General features: G+C 44.4%; 1 protein-coding gene across 1 annotated transcript in view; it reads right to left on the minus strand.

Moving 5' to 3' along the window:
* The window catches only part of LOC126267763 (gustatory and odorant receptor 63a-like), a 122,019-nt gene that overhangs the window by 34,011 nt on the left and 69,566 nt on the right, over window positions 1–18,442 (minus strand). Inside the window, exon 4 of the mRNA XM_049973066.1 lies at window positions 1,878–2,159. Within this exon, the coding sequence (XP_049829023.1) occupies window positions 1,878–2,159 (282 nt within the window). The remainder of the gene's footprint in view (window positions 1–1,877; window positions 2,160–18,442) is intronic.

Genomic DNA, 18,442 nt, shown 5'->3' on the forward strand with positions numbered 1-18,442 from the left:
ATAGATGGTCACACTATCGGAAAACCTTTGCCAACTATCTTCAGGCAATCTTCCTCGACCCTCCATGGAGTTGGGATGTGCCGGGTGCAGTCGGTGTGCCCATTTGACAGCTGATAATGAACCTCACGCTTCTCTCACCGCTCCATATGTAATGCACATACTATACAATGAAATGATCTACATGTTCCTTTTAACATAATATAATAAATAAAAACAACATCCCTGTATGCCTGTTCCTTTAAATTTGAGATTTGTTTTAAAAAAAAATAGTCGGTAGAGCACTTGTCCGGGAAAGGCAAAGGTCCCGAGTTCGAGTCTCGGTCCGGCACACAGTTTTAATCTGACAAGAAGTTTCATTCTTCAGCTTTCCCCACAAAAAGAAATCCGGGGACGTCAGATCCGGTGAACGTGCGGGTCATGGTTTGGTGCTTCGACAACCAATCCACCTGTCATGAAATATGCTATTCAATACAGCTTCAACCGCACGCGAGCTATGTGTCGAACATTCATCATGTTGGAAGTACATAGTCATTCTGTCATACAGTGAAACATCTTTTAGTAACATCGGTTGAACATTACGTAGTAAATCAACATACATGGCACAATTTAGATTGCCATCGATAAAATGGGGCCAATTATTCTTCCTCCCATAATGCCGCACCATACATTAACCCGCCAAGGTCGCTGATGTCCCACAGCCATCGTGGATTTTCCGTTGCCCAATAGTGCATATGATGTCGGTTTACGTTACCGCTGTTGGTGAATGAGGCTTCGTCGCTATGTAGAACGCGTGCAAAATATCTGTTATCGTCCCGTAATTTCTCTTGTACCCTGTGGCAGAACTGAACACGACGTTGAAATTCGTCGCCATGCAATTCCTGGTGCATAGAAATATGGTACGGGTGCAATCGATATTGATGTAGCATTCTCAACACCGACGTTTTTGAGATTCCCGATTCTCTCGCAATTTGTCTGCTACCGACGTGCGGATTAGCCGCGAGAGCAGCTAAAACACCTACTTGGGCATCACCATTTGTAGCAGGTCGTGGTTGACGTTTCACATGTGGCTCAACACTTCCTGTTTCCTTAAATAACGTAACTATCCAGCGAACGGTCCGGACACTTGGGTGATGTCGTCCAGGATACCGAGCAGCATACATAGCAAACGCCCGTTGGGCATTTTGATCACAATAGCCATACATCAACACGATATCGATCTTTTCCGCAATTGGTAAACGGTCCATTTTAACACGGGTAATGTATTATGGAGCAAATACCGTCCGCACTGACGGAATATTACGTGATACCAAGTACTTACACTTTTGTGACTATTACAGCGCCATCTATCGAAAAACGAAAAAAGTGGTCCAACTGAAACATTCATATTTCTTTAGGTACTATACGAATATGTAACAAAAATTGGAGTTCGCATTTAAGAAAACTCAGTCGATATCCGTTTGACCTAAGGCAACGCCATCTAGCGGGCCAGCCATAGCGCCATTTGGTTTCCCCCTTCAAGTTAGAGACGTTTCGTTCTTTGTACTTTTTTCGTTTTTACGCTTATTTCCTGAGATATTTGGCCCGGTCACGATCAATGGACCACCCTGTATAGGCGTTGTTGACTGCAGAGCCGCAATCTGCCTATTTACATATCTCTTTATTTGAATACGCATGCCTATACCAGTTTCTTTGGCGCTTCAGTGTGTATTTATGTCAAGTTACACTATACGGTACATATGTTCCGTCTCGGGGATAATGTGGTGGCGACATTATGGGCATCCAGCCACCTCCTAAATTAACCATATCGACATTACACCGATTATAGACAAATGCACAAGAAAAAGAAGAAGAAGCGAGATGCATTAAGCTGAACGTACCGTAGCAATCACAATGTAGCCGGCATTGTAGACCATGGCCAAGTAGGTGACGATGCACACAGCGTAGCCGCCGAGTCCGCCAGTGAGGAGGCCCATGTCAGGCTTGTCGAACATGATGATGAAGCCGTAGGCGTCCATGAGGAAGACGATGGAGAAGGTGATGGTGGCGACGAGGTGCGCGGCGGAGAGTGCCTGCGCCGTGGCCGTGCAGAGCCGTGACAGGCGCAACCAAAGCGCCTCCAGCGCTCGCAAACTCACCGCGCCCCTCTTCCGGCGCAGCGTCTGCGAACAATGCGGGCTGCAGCTCGTGGCTCACATGAGTCGTTCACAATCAGTGTACGAAGAGTGATCGTGACATTCGATAATTACTGACACAAATCGATGTAGAAATTGAACAAGTTGTAGTAGAACTTTTGCAATTTATGACGGATCTTTTACGTTGGGATAAATTTATTTTATTTTTTGTTAGATGTTTTCGTTAAATAGCTGAATAAATTGTAATTAGAAATGATTTAATTAAGCAGAGAAGATAAAGTCAAAGAGATGTTCATTGGGCGGACATTGTCGTAATGCAACGTCATTGCGTTGTTCGGTTGTTAAAACAAGACGTTTGTTTTCCGTTCTGCTGTTCGGTAATGCGCGTATCTGAAAGGAATTAATTCGGGGACTAGAATAAACCTTCACATAATAGCTACGATTCGATGTTCCGACAAAAGGGGTTAACGTCAGTGTTAATTTGAATTGTGGGCGACAGGATTAGTGTTGACAGATACGTGAAAACGGACGGAACAAAAGTTGTTCGCATATCATCCTTGAACGTGACTTTTTATTTAATTAACGATTGCGGGCTCATTAAAAGCTATTATGATTAGGATCAATCCCTCTTTCCTCCTAGATAGTGATCATGTATTAAGATTTACGGCATAAGAAAAAGGATTATTAATGAAAGTGATGTTAAATGACAATTGCGTGTTATTCCGTTAGTGTGGAACCGACGTAATACCTCTGAAATGATATTGATATATAATTTGTGTTAAATACTGAACTGAGATAGAAAGTCAATTGAAATTAGTGAACATTTGATACTGAGACTATAGAAGCAAAAGCGCTTAAGGTTTCTCTTCTCTAAAATGACAAAATAGGTACGAACTTTAACTCAATAGTCGACAATACGTGTTGCAAAGACATTAGCATTTCATACTTATTTTGACGACGCGCTGTTAAACATAGGAACTTGGAGTCTCTGTACGAGTACTAAAATTAAATCTAAAAACATAATTAATAACGGTGAACTCCGCTTTAACAAACTGTATTCCGTGTCATCATCGGGCAATAACTGCTCAACCCTGGAGACTTGTGTGGTGAAATTAGAAGTCGGGCATGTAAAACAAACTTAAAAATCCATTCAAGCTACAGTGCGGTCGGCACAACAAGACGTGGACAATTATAACTTTCATTGTAAGTAGGTCATTTCATTTTGGTTTTTGCTTGTTATCGATGTGCACGTCAGATGGTGAACAAGTTTCATTACTGTTAAACAATCTCTGGTCTTGTCGTGACACAGTCTTTGGCTCTGCGCAGTCTGTTACATTCTTAGTTGAAATGTGGTAGCTGACGACTGTATTCAGTAGTGCTGTGTTGACTTGTGGTGGTGTTTGATAGATGAAGAAAGATGTATTATAAAGACAAGAAGAGATGAACATGTTCTTGGACCGTAAATTTACTTTTAAAATCTTTTGTTAAGGAATTTATTTTATTTATTAGCGATTCATTAAAAACAATAGCACATTTAACCAAACTAGGTGAGCGTGGAAGTAGTTGCCAGGAAGTAACTGATAGAAAATGAAATTATTTTTAACAAATGTGAATTTTATTCCTAAAAGCTTTTTCAAAACAGATTTAAAATTATAAGCAGGAAAGTACCCTCGAAATATCAAAGTACAGTTTTATTTAGAGGCAGAAGAATAATATTAACAGTAGGAGTCTCCGGGCTGAGAAGCTTGCCTGCTCCCTTTCAACACGGCCGCAGTCATGACCGCTCACAACAACCTCTGAAAGAGTACACTGGTGCAAATCTGCAACACACCAGATTACTTTAAACTAAAAAAATTTTAACAACTCACACAAACACGAAAACTATGCACCCCCAAAAGAAGATGGAAATGGTACAACATTCAAATTATTTGCCACCGAAAGTGCAATTTGTTTTTTTTTTTTTTTTCCTTAAGGACTCTTGCGGTAGATGGGTAGCAACCCAATAACCTAAAATGACTATTTAAATAAAACCCATAAAATGCAGACTTACATAAAATGCACAACGTGCTCTACATTACACATATACCACCTCGCAAGATGATAGGCAAGATAAAAATATATTTCAAGAATTCGGCCTTTAAGTAATAAATTCGTTAACACCGAATCCGACAAACATTACAGAGGCATCTATTACCGTATGGCAGATTGACAGGGGGGGGGGGGGGGGTACTAAACAACCTGAACCGCTGGTTGCTCTAAACCTCCACAATTCCACAAGGGAAAAACGGCCCACCCAATTCACAAATAACCGCCTTCCCGCGGGTGGGCAAACAGAGAAGAATGGTGGGATAACCCCAAAACAATTCGGCTGGTGACCTCACCAAGAAAACAAGTAGAATTTAACAAATAAATGAAACAACATATCTCCAATCACTGAACTTCTAATAAACTGCGATTTTTGGCGAAGACCTTGCGCAGCACCCCCAACGCTCTCTCGAACCGTCCGCTGCCAGCCGCTTCAACGGACGCAGGAAGGCGCGCCGATCTCTCTTCTCACGGCGTCACAGCTCGCCCCGGCCAGCCCGATGTCGTGGTTTCGCTCCTGTTGCTCTCGTGTGAACTGCGAAGCCACTACCCCTTTTTATACGGCGCTGCCCACTGGACTCACGTGACGTGGGGACCTCACATGCGCCAACACTCAAGGCGGACAAGTCATCTCGTGTCTCAGTGCGCGACCGACCAACCGACCGATCCAAACCCCAATGACCGTTGTCTGAGAAACTCGAGCAGACTGGTGGCATAACGCGCAGACTCAGATGCAGCAACTCAGCCCCGACCAGGCATCCACTAGCTGAGTTCTGTTACTGGCGGAATGGCAAGACTCTCATTTTCTGGCTTTAAGGTTTGATCCAAACGATAGACATACAAGCACTCCGACGACAGACAGACACTAACTGCTGCACAAATGCAAATGAGAGACAGACCAGCAACTGGTGACACGAGACTGACCTAGCCTCCCTCAGATTGACCCCCCTGCGGAGATTTTTTTTCTTCATTGTGATTTCATCCCCCTGCCCCGTATGGGCAGGGGAGGGCTGTCAGCGGCACAATCCGCCGCTCTTCAGCTGAGTGACACCACAACGAAAATAAGAATAATACGATACAGACATAAGGAGATAAAAAAGGGGAACATAAAACAGAGTAAGGGGAGAAAATGGAGGTAAAATATACACTGACATGGAGACGTTCATGGGGGACAGTTAAAAAAAGTCATCAGAAAGTTAAAAAATACAATTGGCGATTCTTAAAACACAGAGAAGACACTGAATGCGCAGGCACAGGTTAAAAGTCGGCCACAGTAGTAAAAACACTCTGGAACAACACACTTAAAACCCACTTGGAGCACACACGACAAACAATAAAACTGCCAGGTGGGACCTGCCGAGGGAAAAGGTCAGAGAGTATGGAAAAGGAGGGGAGAGCAAGGGGCAGCTGGGGAAGCGGTGGGATGAAGAGAGGAGGGGCATCAGTGGGTTCACGAAGACGCAGGAGACATGTGGGACAGGAGAGGAAGAGGGAAGACAGGGCAAGAGGGAGCGCAAAGACACTGGAAGGAGGCACAAGAGATGGAGGGGGAGTAGGAGGGGGAAGCCGCTCAGGAGGAGGGAGGGGGAGGAAATGGAGCCCAGAGGAGGAGGCAGGAAGAAGGGGTTAGAGTTGGGAGGAAGGGTAGATGTAAGGGCGAAGCTCATCATCTGGGAGGGGTAGGGTGGAAGTTGTGTTGGGAAAGGAGATGGAGGGTGTGGAGATGGAGAGAGGGTGGGACACAACGGCAACTGAGGGGGGGGGGGGTGAGAGGATGGGAGAAACCAGGGGGTGAGGGGGATCAAGGCGGCGAACAATATAGAGTGTGCGGATGTGTTCAAGGGAAAGGAGAAGGTGGGGGAAGGGGATGAGGTCGTAGAGGATGCACATGGGGGATGGAAGGTGGATGCATAAGGCGAGGCAGAGCGCATGGCGTTCGAGGATTTGGAGGGCTTGATAGAACCAGGGAGGGGCGGAAATCCAAGCGACACTGGCATAACATAGGATGGGGCGGAACAAGGATTTGTAGGTGTGAAGGATGGTGGAAGGATGCAGACCCCACGTCCGGCTGGACAGGAGTTTCAGGAGGCGGAGGCGATTGTGAGCTTTGTTTTGGATGGTAAGGAGATGGGGAGTCCAGGTGAGGCGGCGGTCGAGTGTGAGGCCAAGGTATATGAGGGTAGGAGTGAGGTGGATAGGACGGCCATAAATGGTGACGTAGAAATCATGGAGGCGGAAGGAGCAGGTGGTGCAGCCTGTGATGATCGCCTGGGTCCTGGAACCACTGGTTGCACCAAGAAGTGAACTGGTCAAGGTGGGTTTGGAGGGTATGTTGGGACCGTTGAAGGGTAGGATAAAGGGCTAGGAAGGCAGTATCATCAGTGAACTGGAGAAGATGAACAGGAGGGGGAGGTTTGGGCATATCAGCAGTGTACAGGAGATAGAGGAGAGGGGAAAGGACAGAACCTTGGGGCACAGCGGCAGAAGGGTAGAAAGTACGGGAGTTGGAATTGTGGTTAGTCACATAGGAGGGATGATGGGACAGGAAGGAAGCAACGAGACGGACGAAGTTGATGGGGAGAGCATAGGTCTGAAGTTTGAAGAAGAGCCCAGGATGCCAGACACGGTCATAGGCGTTCTGGAGATCAAGGGAAACAAAGATAGAGAGCAACGGGAGTTAAGTTGGAGGGAAAGAAGATTGGTAAGGTTAAGGAGCTGGTCGTCGGTGGAGAAGGAAGGCCGGAAGCCACATTGGGTAAGATGAAGGAGGCGGTGCTGGTTGCGGTGAATACGGCGAGAGACGATAGCCTCGAAGACCTTACTGAACACGGAGGTGATGCAGATTGGACGATAGGAAGAGGTATCAGAGGGGTGTTGGTTAGGTTTAGGGAACAGCAGGACACGGGAAGTCTTCCACAGGTCGGGGTAAAATTCAGTGGTGGAGCAGACATAGATTGAAGTTTAAGAAATTAGTCAGGATGAATCAATATGCAAAGAAGTGGAATATGGAAGTACTAAGGAATGGCGAGATATGCTATAAGTTCTCTATGGCTATAGACACATCAGTAAGAAATAGCTCAATAGGCAGTACAGTTGAAGAGGAATAGATAAATATAATAAGGGCCATCACAGAAGTTGGAAAGAAAAATATACGTACAAAGAAGATAACTGTGAAGAAACCGTGAGTAAAAGAAAAAATACTTCAATTGATCGATGAAAGGAGGAAGTACAAAAATGTTCCGGGAAACTCAGGAATACAGAAATAAAAGTCGCTGAGGAGTGAAATAAATAGGAAGTGCAGGGAAGCTAAGATGAATTGGCTGCAGCAAAAATGTGAAGACATCAAAAAAATGGCTCTGAGTACTATGGGACTTAACATTTATGGTCATCAGTCCCCTAGAACTTAGAACTACTTAAACCTAACTAACCTAAGGACATCACACAACACCCGGTCATCACGAGGCACAGAAAATCACTGGCCCCGCCGGGAATCGAACCCGGGAACCCGGGCGCGGGAAGCGAGAACGCTACCTCACGCCCACGAGCTGCGGACGAAGACATGAAAAAAGAAGTGATTGTCGGAAGGACAGACTCAGCATACAGTTAAGTCAAAACAACCTTCGGTGACATTAAAACTAAGGGTGATAATATTAAGAGTGCAACGGGAATTCCACTGTTAAATGCACAGGACAGAGCGGATAGGTGGAACATTTGTCTGGTGTGATAGGAGAAGAAACAGGAATCGATTGAGAAGAGATAGGGGATCCAGTATTAGAATCAGAATTTAAAAGCGTTTTGGGGGACTTAAGATCAAATAAGCCAGAAGGGATAGATAAAATTTCATCACAATTTCTAAAATCATTCGGGGCAGTGGCAACAAAACGACTATTCACGTTGTGTGTATAATGTACGAATCTGGCTACATACTATCTGACTTTCGGAAAAGCATCATCTACACAATTCCAAAGACGGCAAGAGCTGACAAGTGCGAGAATTATCGCACAATCAGCTTAACAGCTCATGCACCCAAGTTGCTTACAAGAATAATATACAGAAGAGCGGAAAAGAAAATTGAGAATGCGCTAGATGACGATCAGTTTGGCTTTAGGAAAGGTAAAAGCACGAAAGAGGCAATTCTGACGTTGCGGTTAATAACAGAAGCAAGACTAAAGAAAAATCAAGACACTTGCATAGGACTTGCGAGCTGGAAAAAGCGCTCGACAATGTAAAATGGTACTAGATGTTCGAAATTCTGAGAAAAGTAGGGGTAACCTATAGGGAGAGACGGGCCATACAACAGCCAGGAGGGAATAATCAGAGTGGACAACAAAGAACGAAGAGCTCGTATTAAAAAGGGTGTAAGAGAAGGATGTAGTCTTTCGCCCCTACTGTTCAATCTGTACATCTATGACACAATGATGGAAATAAAAAAGGTTCAGGGGTGAAATTAAAGTTGAAAGTGGAAGGATGTAACTGATACTACTCGCTGATGACACTGCTATCCTGAGTGAAAGTGAAGAAGAATTAATTACATGGTCTGCTAAACGGAATGGTCTAGTGAGTACATAGTATGGATTGAGAATAAATCAAAGAAAGACGAAGGTGATGAAAAGTAGGAGAAATGAGAACTGCGAGAAACGCAACATCAGGATTGATGGTCACGAAGTAGATGAAGCTAAGGAATTCTGCTTCCTAGGCAATAAAATAACCAATGACGGACGGAGCAAGGACATCAAAAGCAGACTAGTAATGGCAAAAAACGCATTCCTGACTAAGAGAAGTCTACTAATCTCAAATATCGGCCTTAATTTCAGGAAGAAATTTCTGGGAATCTACGTCTGGAGTATAACATTTCATGGTAATAAAATACAGACTGTGGGGAAACTGGAAGAGAAGCGCATCGAAGCATTTGAAATGTGGTGTTACAGACGAATGTTGAAAATTAGGTAGACTGATTAGGTAAGGAATGAGGAGCTTCTGCTCAGAATCGGAGAAGAAAGGAATATACGGAAAACTCTGATAAGGAGAAGGGACAGGATGACAAGTCATCTGCTAAGACATGAGGGAATGGCTTCCATGGTACTAGAGGGAGCTGTAGAGGGCAAAAACTGTAGAGGAAGACAGAGATTGGTATAGATCCAACAGATAATTGGGGTCGTAGGTTGCAAGTGCTACTCCGAGGTGAAGAGGTTAGCACAGAAGAGGACATCGTGGGGGGCCGCATCAAACCAGTCAGAAGACTGACGACATAAAAAAAAAATTCCGTTAACACTGTATCCTTTCACAATCATTGTTCGCTTTGTTAAGCATAGTATCGTTCAGACCAATCTTATGTGTGAAGATCACACTCTGTCGTTTTGAATACATACTTTATTTTATAAAGATTGTCTTGGAATATCATTTCATAGGCACAGTTACTCTCCCTACCCCACTGTTTATAATTATGCATTACCGTATGCAACAGTTTGAATATGTATTTAGAAACAGAAATATAGCTTAGCCTTTGCCTGCTTGCTTTTTGCTGTTGTGCTTTCGAGAAATCTGCAACGATATTGGAAATTTTGATTGGGGCCGGATAACTGTTTTATTCCAGTTGCGCATTTAATATAAAGACAAGTTTCATTAAGATCAGTTACAATTCAGTTAAAATTACTTTCTGTTTAGTCAAAGGTTAGAATACGAGTTCTAGTTGGATAACAGTTTGTGGAGACGTAGTTTTGGTAATACGTAGATTTCTACAGATTGGGAAGTAAAGTAGGTTTACATTTCGTACAGAAAGACATATAGTTGGGAAGTTACATCATGATTTAAGAATGGTATCACTGGGATGAGCTGATAAAAGCTGACAAATAAAGAATGTATTGTTTATAACCTCAGTAGACGTCCGCTCTACGAAAACTAAATTTCGATAGTTTTTGTTCACTACATAAATGACGTAGGAAATGGTAGGGTTACCGGCAGTATTCGCAGCATTGGTAGGGACAGAATCACACAGTAAATGAATGTGTAAGATAGAATCTGAGAACCGACGATTTCTCTTTGTCTGTCTTTTTTTTTTTTTTTGCACGTAATTAGAACATCACATCATTCAATGTTAGTCCGTGGTGTATTTTATATATTTATAGAATATAAACTGCGTTTTATAAATAGTAAACATTGGCTCCGAGCTTTTATGGAATCGTAGGAATTAATTTTGAAGCAAGTATAGTTTACAAGGATATATGAAATATAATTATTGTTGTTATTTTGTACTGAATACAACGTACTTCAACTTGTTCAAAGGCAAAATTTCCCGTTATTATTGATAGTTGCCAAAGCTATTTATGAATAAAAGAAACGTGTTCTATGTATCGAAGATATTTTGATATATTTTTGTTTTGCGTTTCTTTACTTTACTTTTTCCTCGGGGAATTTGCGTTTCTTAGCGTTATGTGTTAAATGTATATTCTTTTCTCTATTTTTACTACAACAGCCCTCCGTTTCATGTTTTAAACCTTCAATTTTCGTTTAAAACCTGAATTAAACATTGAGAATTTCAGTTTTGCTATGAATAAAGTTTAATCTTAAGTAACAGATAGGAGGATAACAATGTAGAACAAAAATGTTAAAAATGTCCCGTATGTTAGATGGCCTATTATACGTCCTCGCTCAGTTTCTAGCCAGTTTACCGCTTCCGGTTGTTAGGGGACTCTAGCTGCACACTGTCTGGAAACATAAAGAAGGGCATCGTTATGAGGTACCGCCCAATAGATAAGTAACACACAAACATACAGGTAAAACATGATCTTAACTGACCAAAGCTGCTAGGAAAACTACCGTATCTACGCTTACTTACGGTAGTCTACGGTAGGCTACGGTAGATTTGCAACTCTAAACCTCAGTATTGCATTTAACTATGGCGTGTCCGCTTTAAGTTTCCACCTTAGCTGAACGACGTTCAGTCGTCCGTTTCTTGCTTTCTGAAGCTGAAATACGGGCTAAAATCTTTTCCCGACTGATTTTACAGTACGGTGAATGTTGTATGAACGGCGGAATTTTTTGTAAGTGGGTAGAACAGTTCAAGAACAGTCGCGCCTCAGTGACAGATGAACAGCGAGCTGCCCAGCGAGCTGAAGTGTCAACTGCTCGGCTTGAAACCCGCAATGACGACATTATTCGTGAAAGGTTTCAAAAGTAGTTGCAGTAAGTGTTAGCGCAGTTCATAACATTACCAATAACAAGCTCAAGTACAGCAAAAGCAAGGGTGAGTTCCGAAAGAGCTAACGAAACAACACAAGGAAACTACACTCAAAGTGGGTACAGAGGATAAAGCATGCATTGAAGCACACCAGCTCTCTTGCCCGAAAGAAATTCAGAACACAAGTATCAGCGGGGAGACCCAAGGTAACGTTTTTCGTGATCATTTGGAATATCAGCGTACAATAAACAGTGCCTACTACTCAGACATACCGATGAACAAAGTAAAGCCAAACACGAGGCGGCTTTCAAAGAAAAGGCGTGATCCTGCCACATGACAGCGCTTGCCCTCAGCTGTTCAAGAAACTGTAAAAAAAGTAGTTGTGAGGTACTACTTCATCCTCCTTATAGTCCAGATTTGGCTCCCTCGGAAGTTCATCAGTTTGGTCCACTCAAGGAGGCATTACGTGCAAAAAAATCCAGCAACAACGAGGAGGTCAAAGAAGAGGCTGAAACAACAAGTCAAAGACTTCTTTGCATCAAGTACAAAAAAAACTAGTTCGTTGTTGGGACAAATGTATTAACAACGGTAGGGATTGAGGAGAAGTAGTAGTATCATTTTGTGAAAATACAGTTTTTATCTACATTAATTTGTCCCTTTAATTATTCAATGTCACGCGTACGTATCTAATTTTTTATGCATCTTGAAAATTTCCCGGTCTACTGAATACTCGATGGAAATCAGCGTTTGGCGTCATTGGCCGGGAGGCCCCATGCGGGGCAAGTCCGGCCGCCTTGGTGCGGGTCTTATTACATTCGACGCCACATTGGGCGACCTGCGCGCCGGGATAAAATAATGATGGAGGCAGCACAACATCCAGTTCCCGAAAGGAGAAAATCCGCAACCAAGCCGGGAATCGAACCCGGGCCCATAGGACGGTAATCCGTCATGCTGACCACTTTAAAAAAAAAAACCATTTTGTTCGCTTTATCTACTCTGAGCGGACGTTGTAAGACATCCGTTTAAGTTTGTTGTTAATCGATGAACTGAGTTTTTTTATTACAGAGGGCAGTTAAACCCTCTGACCGAACACTGAGCTACCGTGCCGGCGTCCACTCAGCTATCGGGACGTACACTGACGATGACGTTTCGGGAGGGCAGCCCGTCGTCCGTTACTACCATGCACGATATTTCATCACAGAATCTTCAATTTAACCCTCAAAGACTGATAGCGGCTACCTTCGTCGACGTCGGTCTTTTAAGACAATAAAGGAACGTACTTGAGGCGTGTTTTTTTCTTTCCCTTATTTTGTGTGAACAATGGAGCCAGATGAATCCTCTGAATCCATTGAATGGAGAATATGCAGAGAAAGACCTAACATCATCTCCAAATTTCACAGTTGTAGATGGATTTTTTTCGAGGTGGTGATTAAAAGTTTTTGACTAGGATTTTTTTTCTTTTTTCTTTTTTCGAGGTGGTGATTAAATATTTTTGACTAAGCCTCGTATAACATGTGTTTTAAATTATGACAGTGAGGCATGTACTTTTAATGTCCACATCTACTGTGTATTTGTGGAGGAGCTGGTCAGCAGATCCACTTTAAGTGGCGCGTAGCTGCGAGTTTCTGATTGGTGCGGTCCCTTCAGAGGTTTTCAATGACGTAAGCCGCATTTGGGCATTGGAAGAAATCAGAAGTAAGCGGTGAAAATTTGTGGCGGACCGGGACACGAACCGCCACGACTTCCTCGCTGCTCTGTCGCAACCGACTGACTGCCTCACACACACCACCACACGGAAATATAGCGGTCACACCAAAGATGGTACAGCAGTACCAGTATCGATAAGCGCTGCTGCTGCCACTGACAGAACTAAGTCAGCAACTTGTTATCATAATAACAATAGTTTTTTAATACACTCCTGGAGATGGAAAAAAGTACACATTGACACCGGTGTGTCAGACCCACCATACTTGCTCCGGACACTGCGAGAGGGCTGTACAAGCAATGATCACACGCACGGCACAGCGGACACACCAGGAACCGCGGTATTGGCCGTCGAATGGCGCTAGCTGCGCAGCATTTGTGCACCGCCGCCGTCAGTGTCAGCCAGTTTGCCGTGGCATACGGAGCTCCATCGCAGTCTTTAACACTGGTAACATGCCGCGACAGCGTGGACGTGAACCGTATGTGCAGTTGACGGACTTTGAGCGAGGGCGTATAGTGGACATGCGGGAGGTCGGGTGGATGTACCGACGAATTGCTCAACACGTGGGACGTGAGGTCTCCACAGTACATCGATGTTGTCGCCAGTGGTCGGCGGAAGGTGCACGTGCCCGTAGAACTGGGACCGAACCGCAGCGACGCACGGATGCACGCCAAGACCGTAGGATCCTACGCAGTGCCGTAGGGAACCGCACCGCCACTTCCCAGCAAATTAGGGACACCGTTGCTTCTGGGGTATCGGCGAGGACCATTCGCAACCGTCTCCATGAAGCTGGGCTACGGTCCCGCACACCGTTAGGCCGTCTTCCGCTCACGCCCCAACATCGTGCAGCCCGCCTCCAGTGGTGTCGAGACAGGCGTGAATGGAGGGACGAATGGAGACGTGTCGTCTTCAGCGATGAGAGTCGCTTCTGCCTTGGTGCCAATGATGGTCGTATGCGTGTTTGGCGCCGTGCAGGTGAGCGCCACAATCAGGACTGCATACGACCGAGGCACACAGGGCCAACACCCGGCATCATGGTGTGGGGAGCGATCTCCTACACTGGCCGTACACCTCTGGTGATCGTCGAGGGGACACTGAATAGTGCACGGTACATCCAAACCGTCATCGAACCCATCGTTCTACCATTCCTAGACCGGCAAGGGAACTTGCTGTTCCAACAGGACAATGCACGTCCGCATGTATCCCGTGCCACCCAACGTGCTCTAGAAGGTGTAAGTCAACTACCCTGGCCAGCAAGATCTCCGGATCTGTCCCCCATTGAGCATGTTTGGGACTGGATGAAGCGTCGTCTCACGCGGTCTGCACGTCCAGCACGAACGCTGGTCCAACTGAGGTGCCAGGTGAAAATGGCATGGCAAGCCGTTCCACAGGACTACATCCAGCACCTCTACGATCGTCTCCATGGGAGAATAGCAGCCTTCATTGCTGCGAAAGGTGGATATACACTGTACTAGTGCCGACATTGTGCATGCTGTGTTGCCTGTGTCTATGTGCCTGTGGTTCTGTCAGTGTGATCATGTGATGTATCTGACCCCAGGGATGTGTCAATAAAGTTTCCCCTTCCTGGGACAATGAATTCACGGTGTTCTTATTTCAATTTCCAGGAGTGTATAATAAATTATGGCAATAACTCAGGGAGCAATAAGATGCCACTCTATTGTGAGAAAATGCCAAAGAAGAAACGGCATCAACGCGAGCCAGACACCGCTGAAGTGCAATAGATCAAATCTCCGTCCGGTCATTCCGATTTAAGTTTTCCGTCACCTTCCTAAATACAGGCATATACTGAGATGGTTCCTTTGAGAAGGGCGCAGCCAGTTTCCTTCCCCATCCTTCCGTATTCTCAGATTTCGTCTCTAAAGACTCCGCTGCCGACGGGATGCTAAACCCTAACCTTTCTTCCAGTATTAGCGCAGCAGCGGGGGGGGGGGGGGGGGGGGGGGGGGGGGGAATAGTCGGAACAGCTATCTAATGCGCTCCCTCTTGTTATCTACGGTGCTATGATAACGGACGATGAGGGCACGGTCGAGCTAGTCATTAAAGGAAAGAAAAGTGGTTGTGAAAGGGAACCCCTAGCATTTTAATTTCAATTAGTAATGAGTAAAGTAGAAGGGGCGGACAGGGGCCATCTAGTGTTCCAGAGGCTGTTGTAAAAAAAAACGTATGAAATGAGCGGAAAGAATCAGTCGTGAGTTTCAAAGCGCCATCAGCAGTCCAGTTAGGGGGCTAAAAAGAATGGTCAAGCATCTCCTCATAAGCCAGACATTTCTGAAGTCAGCGCTAAGTGATGCCTGAGTTGCTGTAAGAGCGACGCCACTCGTCGGTGCATGACTGGAAACGACAAATTTGGAATGATTTATCACGACATACCCTGTGCCAGTTACCAGGTGTAAAAGTATGAAACCGGGATTTCCATGCAAATGGTGCTACCTGTCAGTGTGAGACCGCGTCTGCAGCGCCATCTGGTTCCCGTAACGACTGACGACGAATGTCAACATACAGGAACCCAAGTTCCATACACCGGTATCTGTTTCAAACCCGTAGACATGTGGAGTTTTATGCCTACGATCTACGATTTGAGGAAAGCATTGGTTTTCTGTTATCTTTTGAAGAAAACAGCTGCAGAATCGCATCGACTACTTGTCAAAGCTTTCGGCGAACATGCTCCCGGGAAAACACAATGTTTCGAGTGGTTCCAAAATTTCAAAAGTGGTGATTTTGGCATGAGAAACGATATGCGCCGGAAACGACCGAAGAAGTTCGAAGACAACGAATTGCAGGTGTTATTGGATAAAGATGATACCCAAACTCAACAGAAACTCGCGGGACAACTGAATGTGACGCATAAAGACATTTCTCGTCGGTGGGAAGCTATGGGAAAGGTGCAGAAAATGGGAAAATGGGTTCCGCGTGAGCTGAATGAAAGACAACAAGCAAATCGAAAGACCACTTGTGGAATGCTGTTCGCCAGAAAAAAAGAAAGTCGTGACAGGTAATGAAAAACTGATATATTTTGAGAATCGTAAGCGTCGTAAATCATGAGTAAATCCACTGCAAGACCAAATCGCTTTCGCAAGAAGACAACGCTCTGTGTTTGGTGGGATAAGAAGGGTGTCATCTATTATGAGCTCCTAAGAACTGATGAAATCGTTAACACTACTATCAGCAACGATTGATTTAAATCGGCATTAGGTGAAAAACGACCGAAATATAGGAAAAAGGCAAAACAAATTCGTATTGTCCATGATAACGTCCCATTACACACACCAAATCGGGTCTGGAAAACGAGCGAGGCTCTCAGTTGGGAAATACTAGGGCATGTGGCTTATTCTCCTTACTTGTCTCCGCCCGACTGTCATTTATTTGCATCACTGCAACACGCCCTCGCTGGGCAATTTGTATGAAAATGTACGAAAATAGCTCGCTGACTGGTTCGCTTCAAAAGAAGAACTGGTTTTTAGTGCGTGGCATTCATAGCCAGCCGGAGAGATGGGAGAAATGTATAAATAGCAATTGAGATTATTTTGAATAAAATATTGTTTATCAGTTTCAAACAATAGACGTGTAACTACTGCAACCAAATTCCGGTTTCATACTTCTACACCTGGTAACGTCGGGAGAACGTTACCTGCCATCATGTGTAATGTCAATAGTGAAGTGCGCAAGAGGTGGTGTTACGGGTAGAGCAGTGTTCTTCGTGGTAAGGAAACAAATGTTAAATGCGGAAGGATATGAACATATTTTACAGTATTGTGTGCCGCGAACAGTAGAGGAACATTTCGGAACGATGCTTGTTTGTATCAATATGACGGTGCGTCCTTTCATAAAGCAGCATCTGTAAGGCAATAGTTTGTGGCCAACAACATTCCTAAAATGGACTGTCCTGCACGAAGTCCAGACCTGAACCGGAAGAAACACCTTTGGGATGAGCTAGAACGTCGACTTCGCTGCAGACACCAGCGTCGAAATCACTACTTTCTCTGGCTTCGGCAGTTGAGCGAGAATGGTCTGCATTCCTCCACAGATTCAGACACCTCACTGAAGGTGTCCCTAGCAGAGCTCAAGCCTTCATAAAGGCGAAGGGTGAACACACCTTATATAAATGTTCATTAACAGGTGTCCAGAAGTTTTTGATCAGATAGTGTATTCGGGGGAACATGAATGGGAATGTTTGGACAAAGGGGGAGCATTTTTGTGAAACTTTTTTCCGTAAATTTAGAGAACCGCTATTCGAGGGAGTTTGTGCCACTGTTCTGATGCCACTGTCACACATCTCACCTTGAGATGATAAGAATAAGCTAAGAGACATTAGGACGCATACTGGAGCTTAGGAACAGTAATATTTCACTTACTCACTACATGAATGGAACAGGGCAGAATATTGCCAATATTATTTTCAAATACGCTCTGCCACACACTGTATAGAGGCTTTTGGGGTATGTATATGCAGTTGAGGACTTGGAATAAGATACAGATTTAGATTTCTATTGCAAGAAGTGGATGTACAAAAAAAATCTCTTCACGAAATGCGAAAGCAGATAGAAGTTGCATGAGCCACAACCTCCAGAAGTGACATTTTTACTTTATGGTGTGCCGATATTTAAACAGATCTCAATTCCGCATTACATAGGGGTGTCCAGAGACTATTGGTCAGATAGTGTATGTTCGGCTTTCCTAAAATTTCATTCTGGTGCATCATACATTAAATTTATATTTTCAAATTCCCATAATGAGTAATCTCCATCATCGACAACGAACGATTGCATGCTGTTTGTCAATTATTTTTTATTTTATTTATACACCATACGGCGCACAGTCATACTCTTATAGACGTGATCGCAACGAAACAGACTGACAGAGTAAGCGATGTTGGTCAATCATCGGCCCTTGGCCTCTCAGCACATGATGTAATATTCCTGGCCTACTCTGTGCAGCCCCCAAGGATCAAATCGCGTTACATAACTTGTAGGAACATGAAACGTATTGACCTTGACGCTCTAACAGCCGATTGCTCAGAAATCTCATGGCATCAAATAATCAGAGAACCTACAATCGACGGCAAAATTAATGAACTTGGTGATAAACTCACTGCCCTCTATGACAAACATACACCTGTGCGCACAGTCCGTGTAAGAAAATCTCCTGCTCCATGGCTGACAGCTGAATTACGTCAAATGATGACTAATAGGGATGCTGCCCACAGGCGTTTCAAGGCAGATCCGAAACCCGAGCGTTTCGAAGAATATAGAAAGCTACGGAACAGAGTGAAACAATGCATTCGTAATGCCAAAATCAGGCACGCTCGCTCCCTTGTATGCAGCG

Source organism: Schistocerca gregaria, chromosome 4, assembly GCF_023897955.1.
Source record: "Schistocerca gregaria isolate iqSchGreg1 chromosome 4, iqSchGreg1.2, whole genome shotgun sequence".
NCBI lineage: Eukaryota > Metazoa > Arthropoda > Insecta > Orthoptera > Acrididae > Schistocerca > Schistocerca gregaria.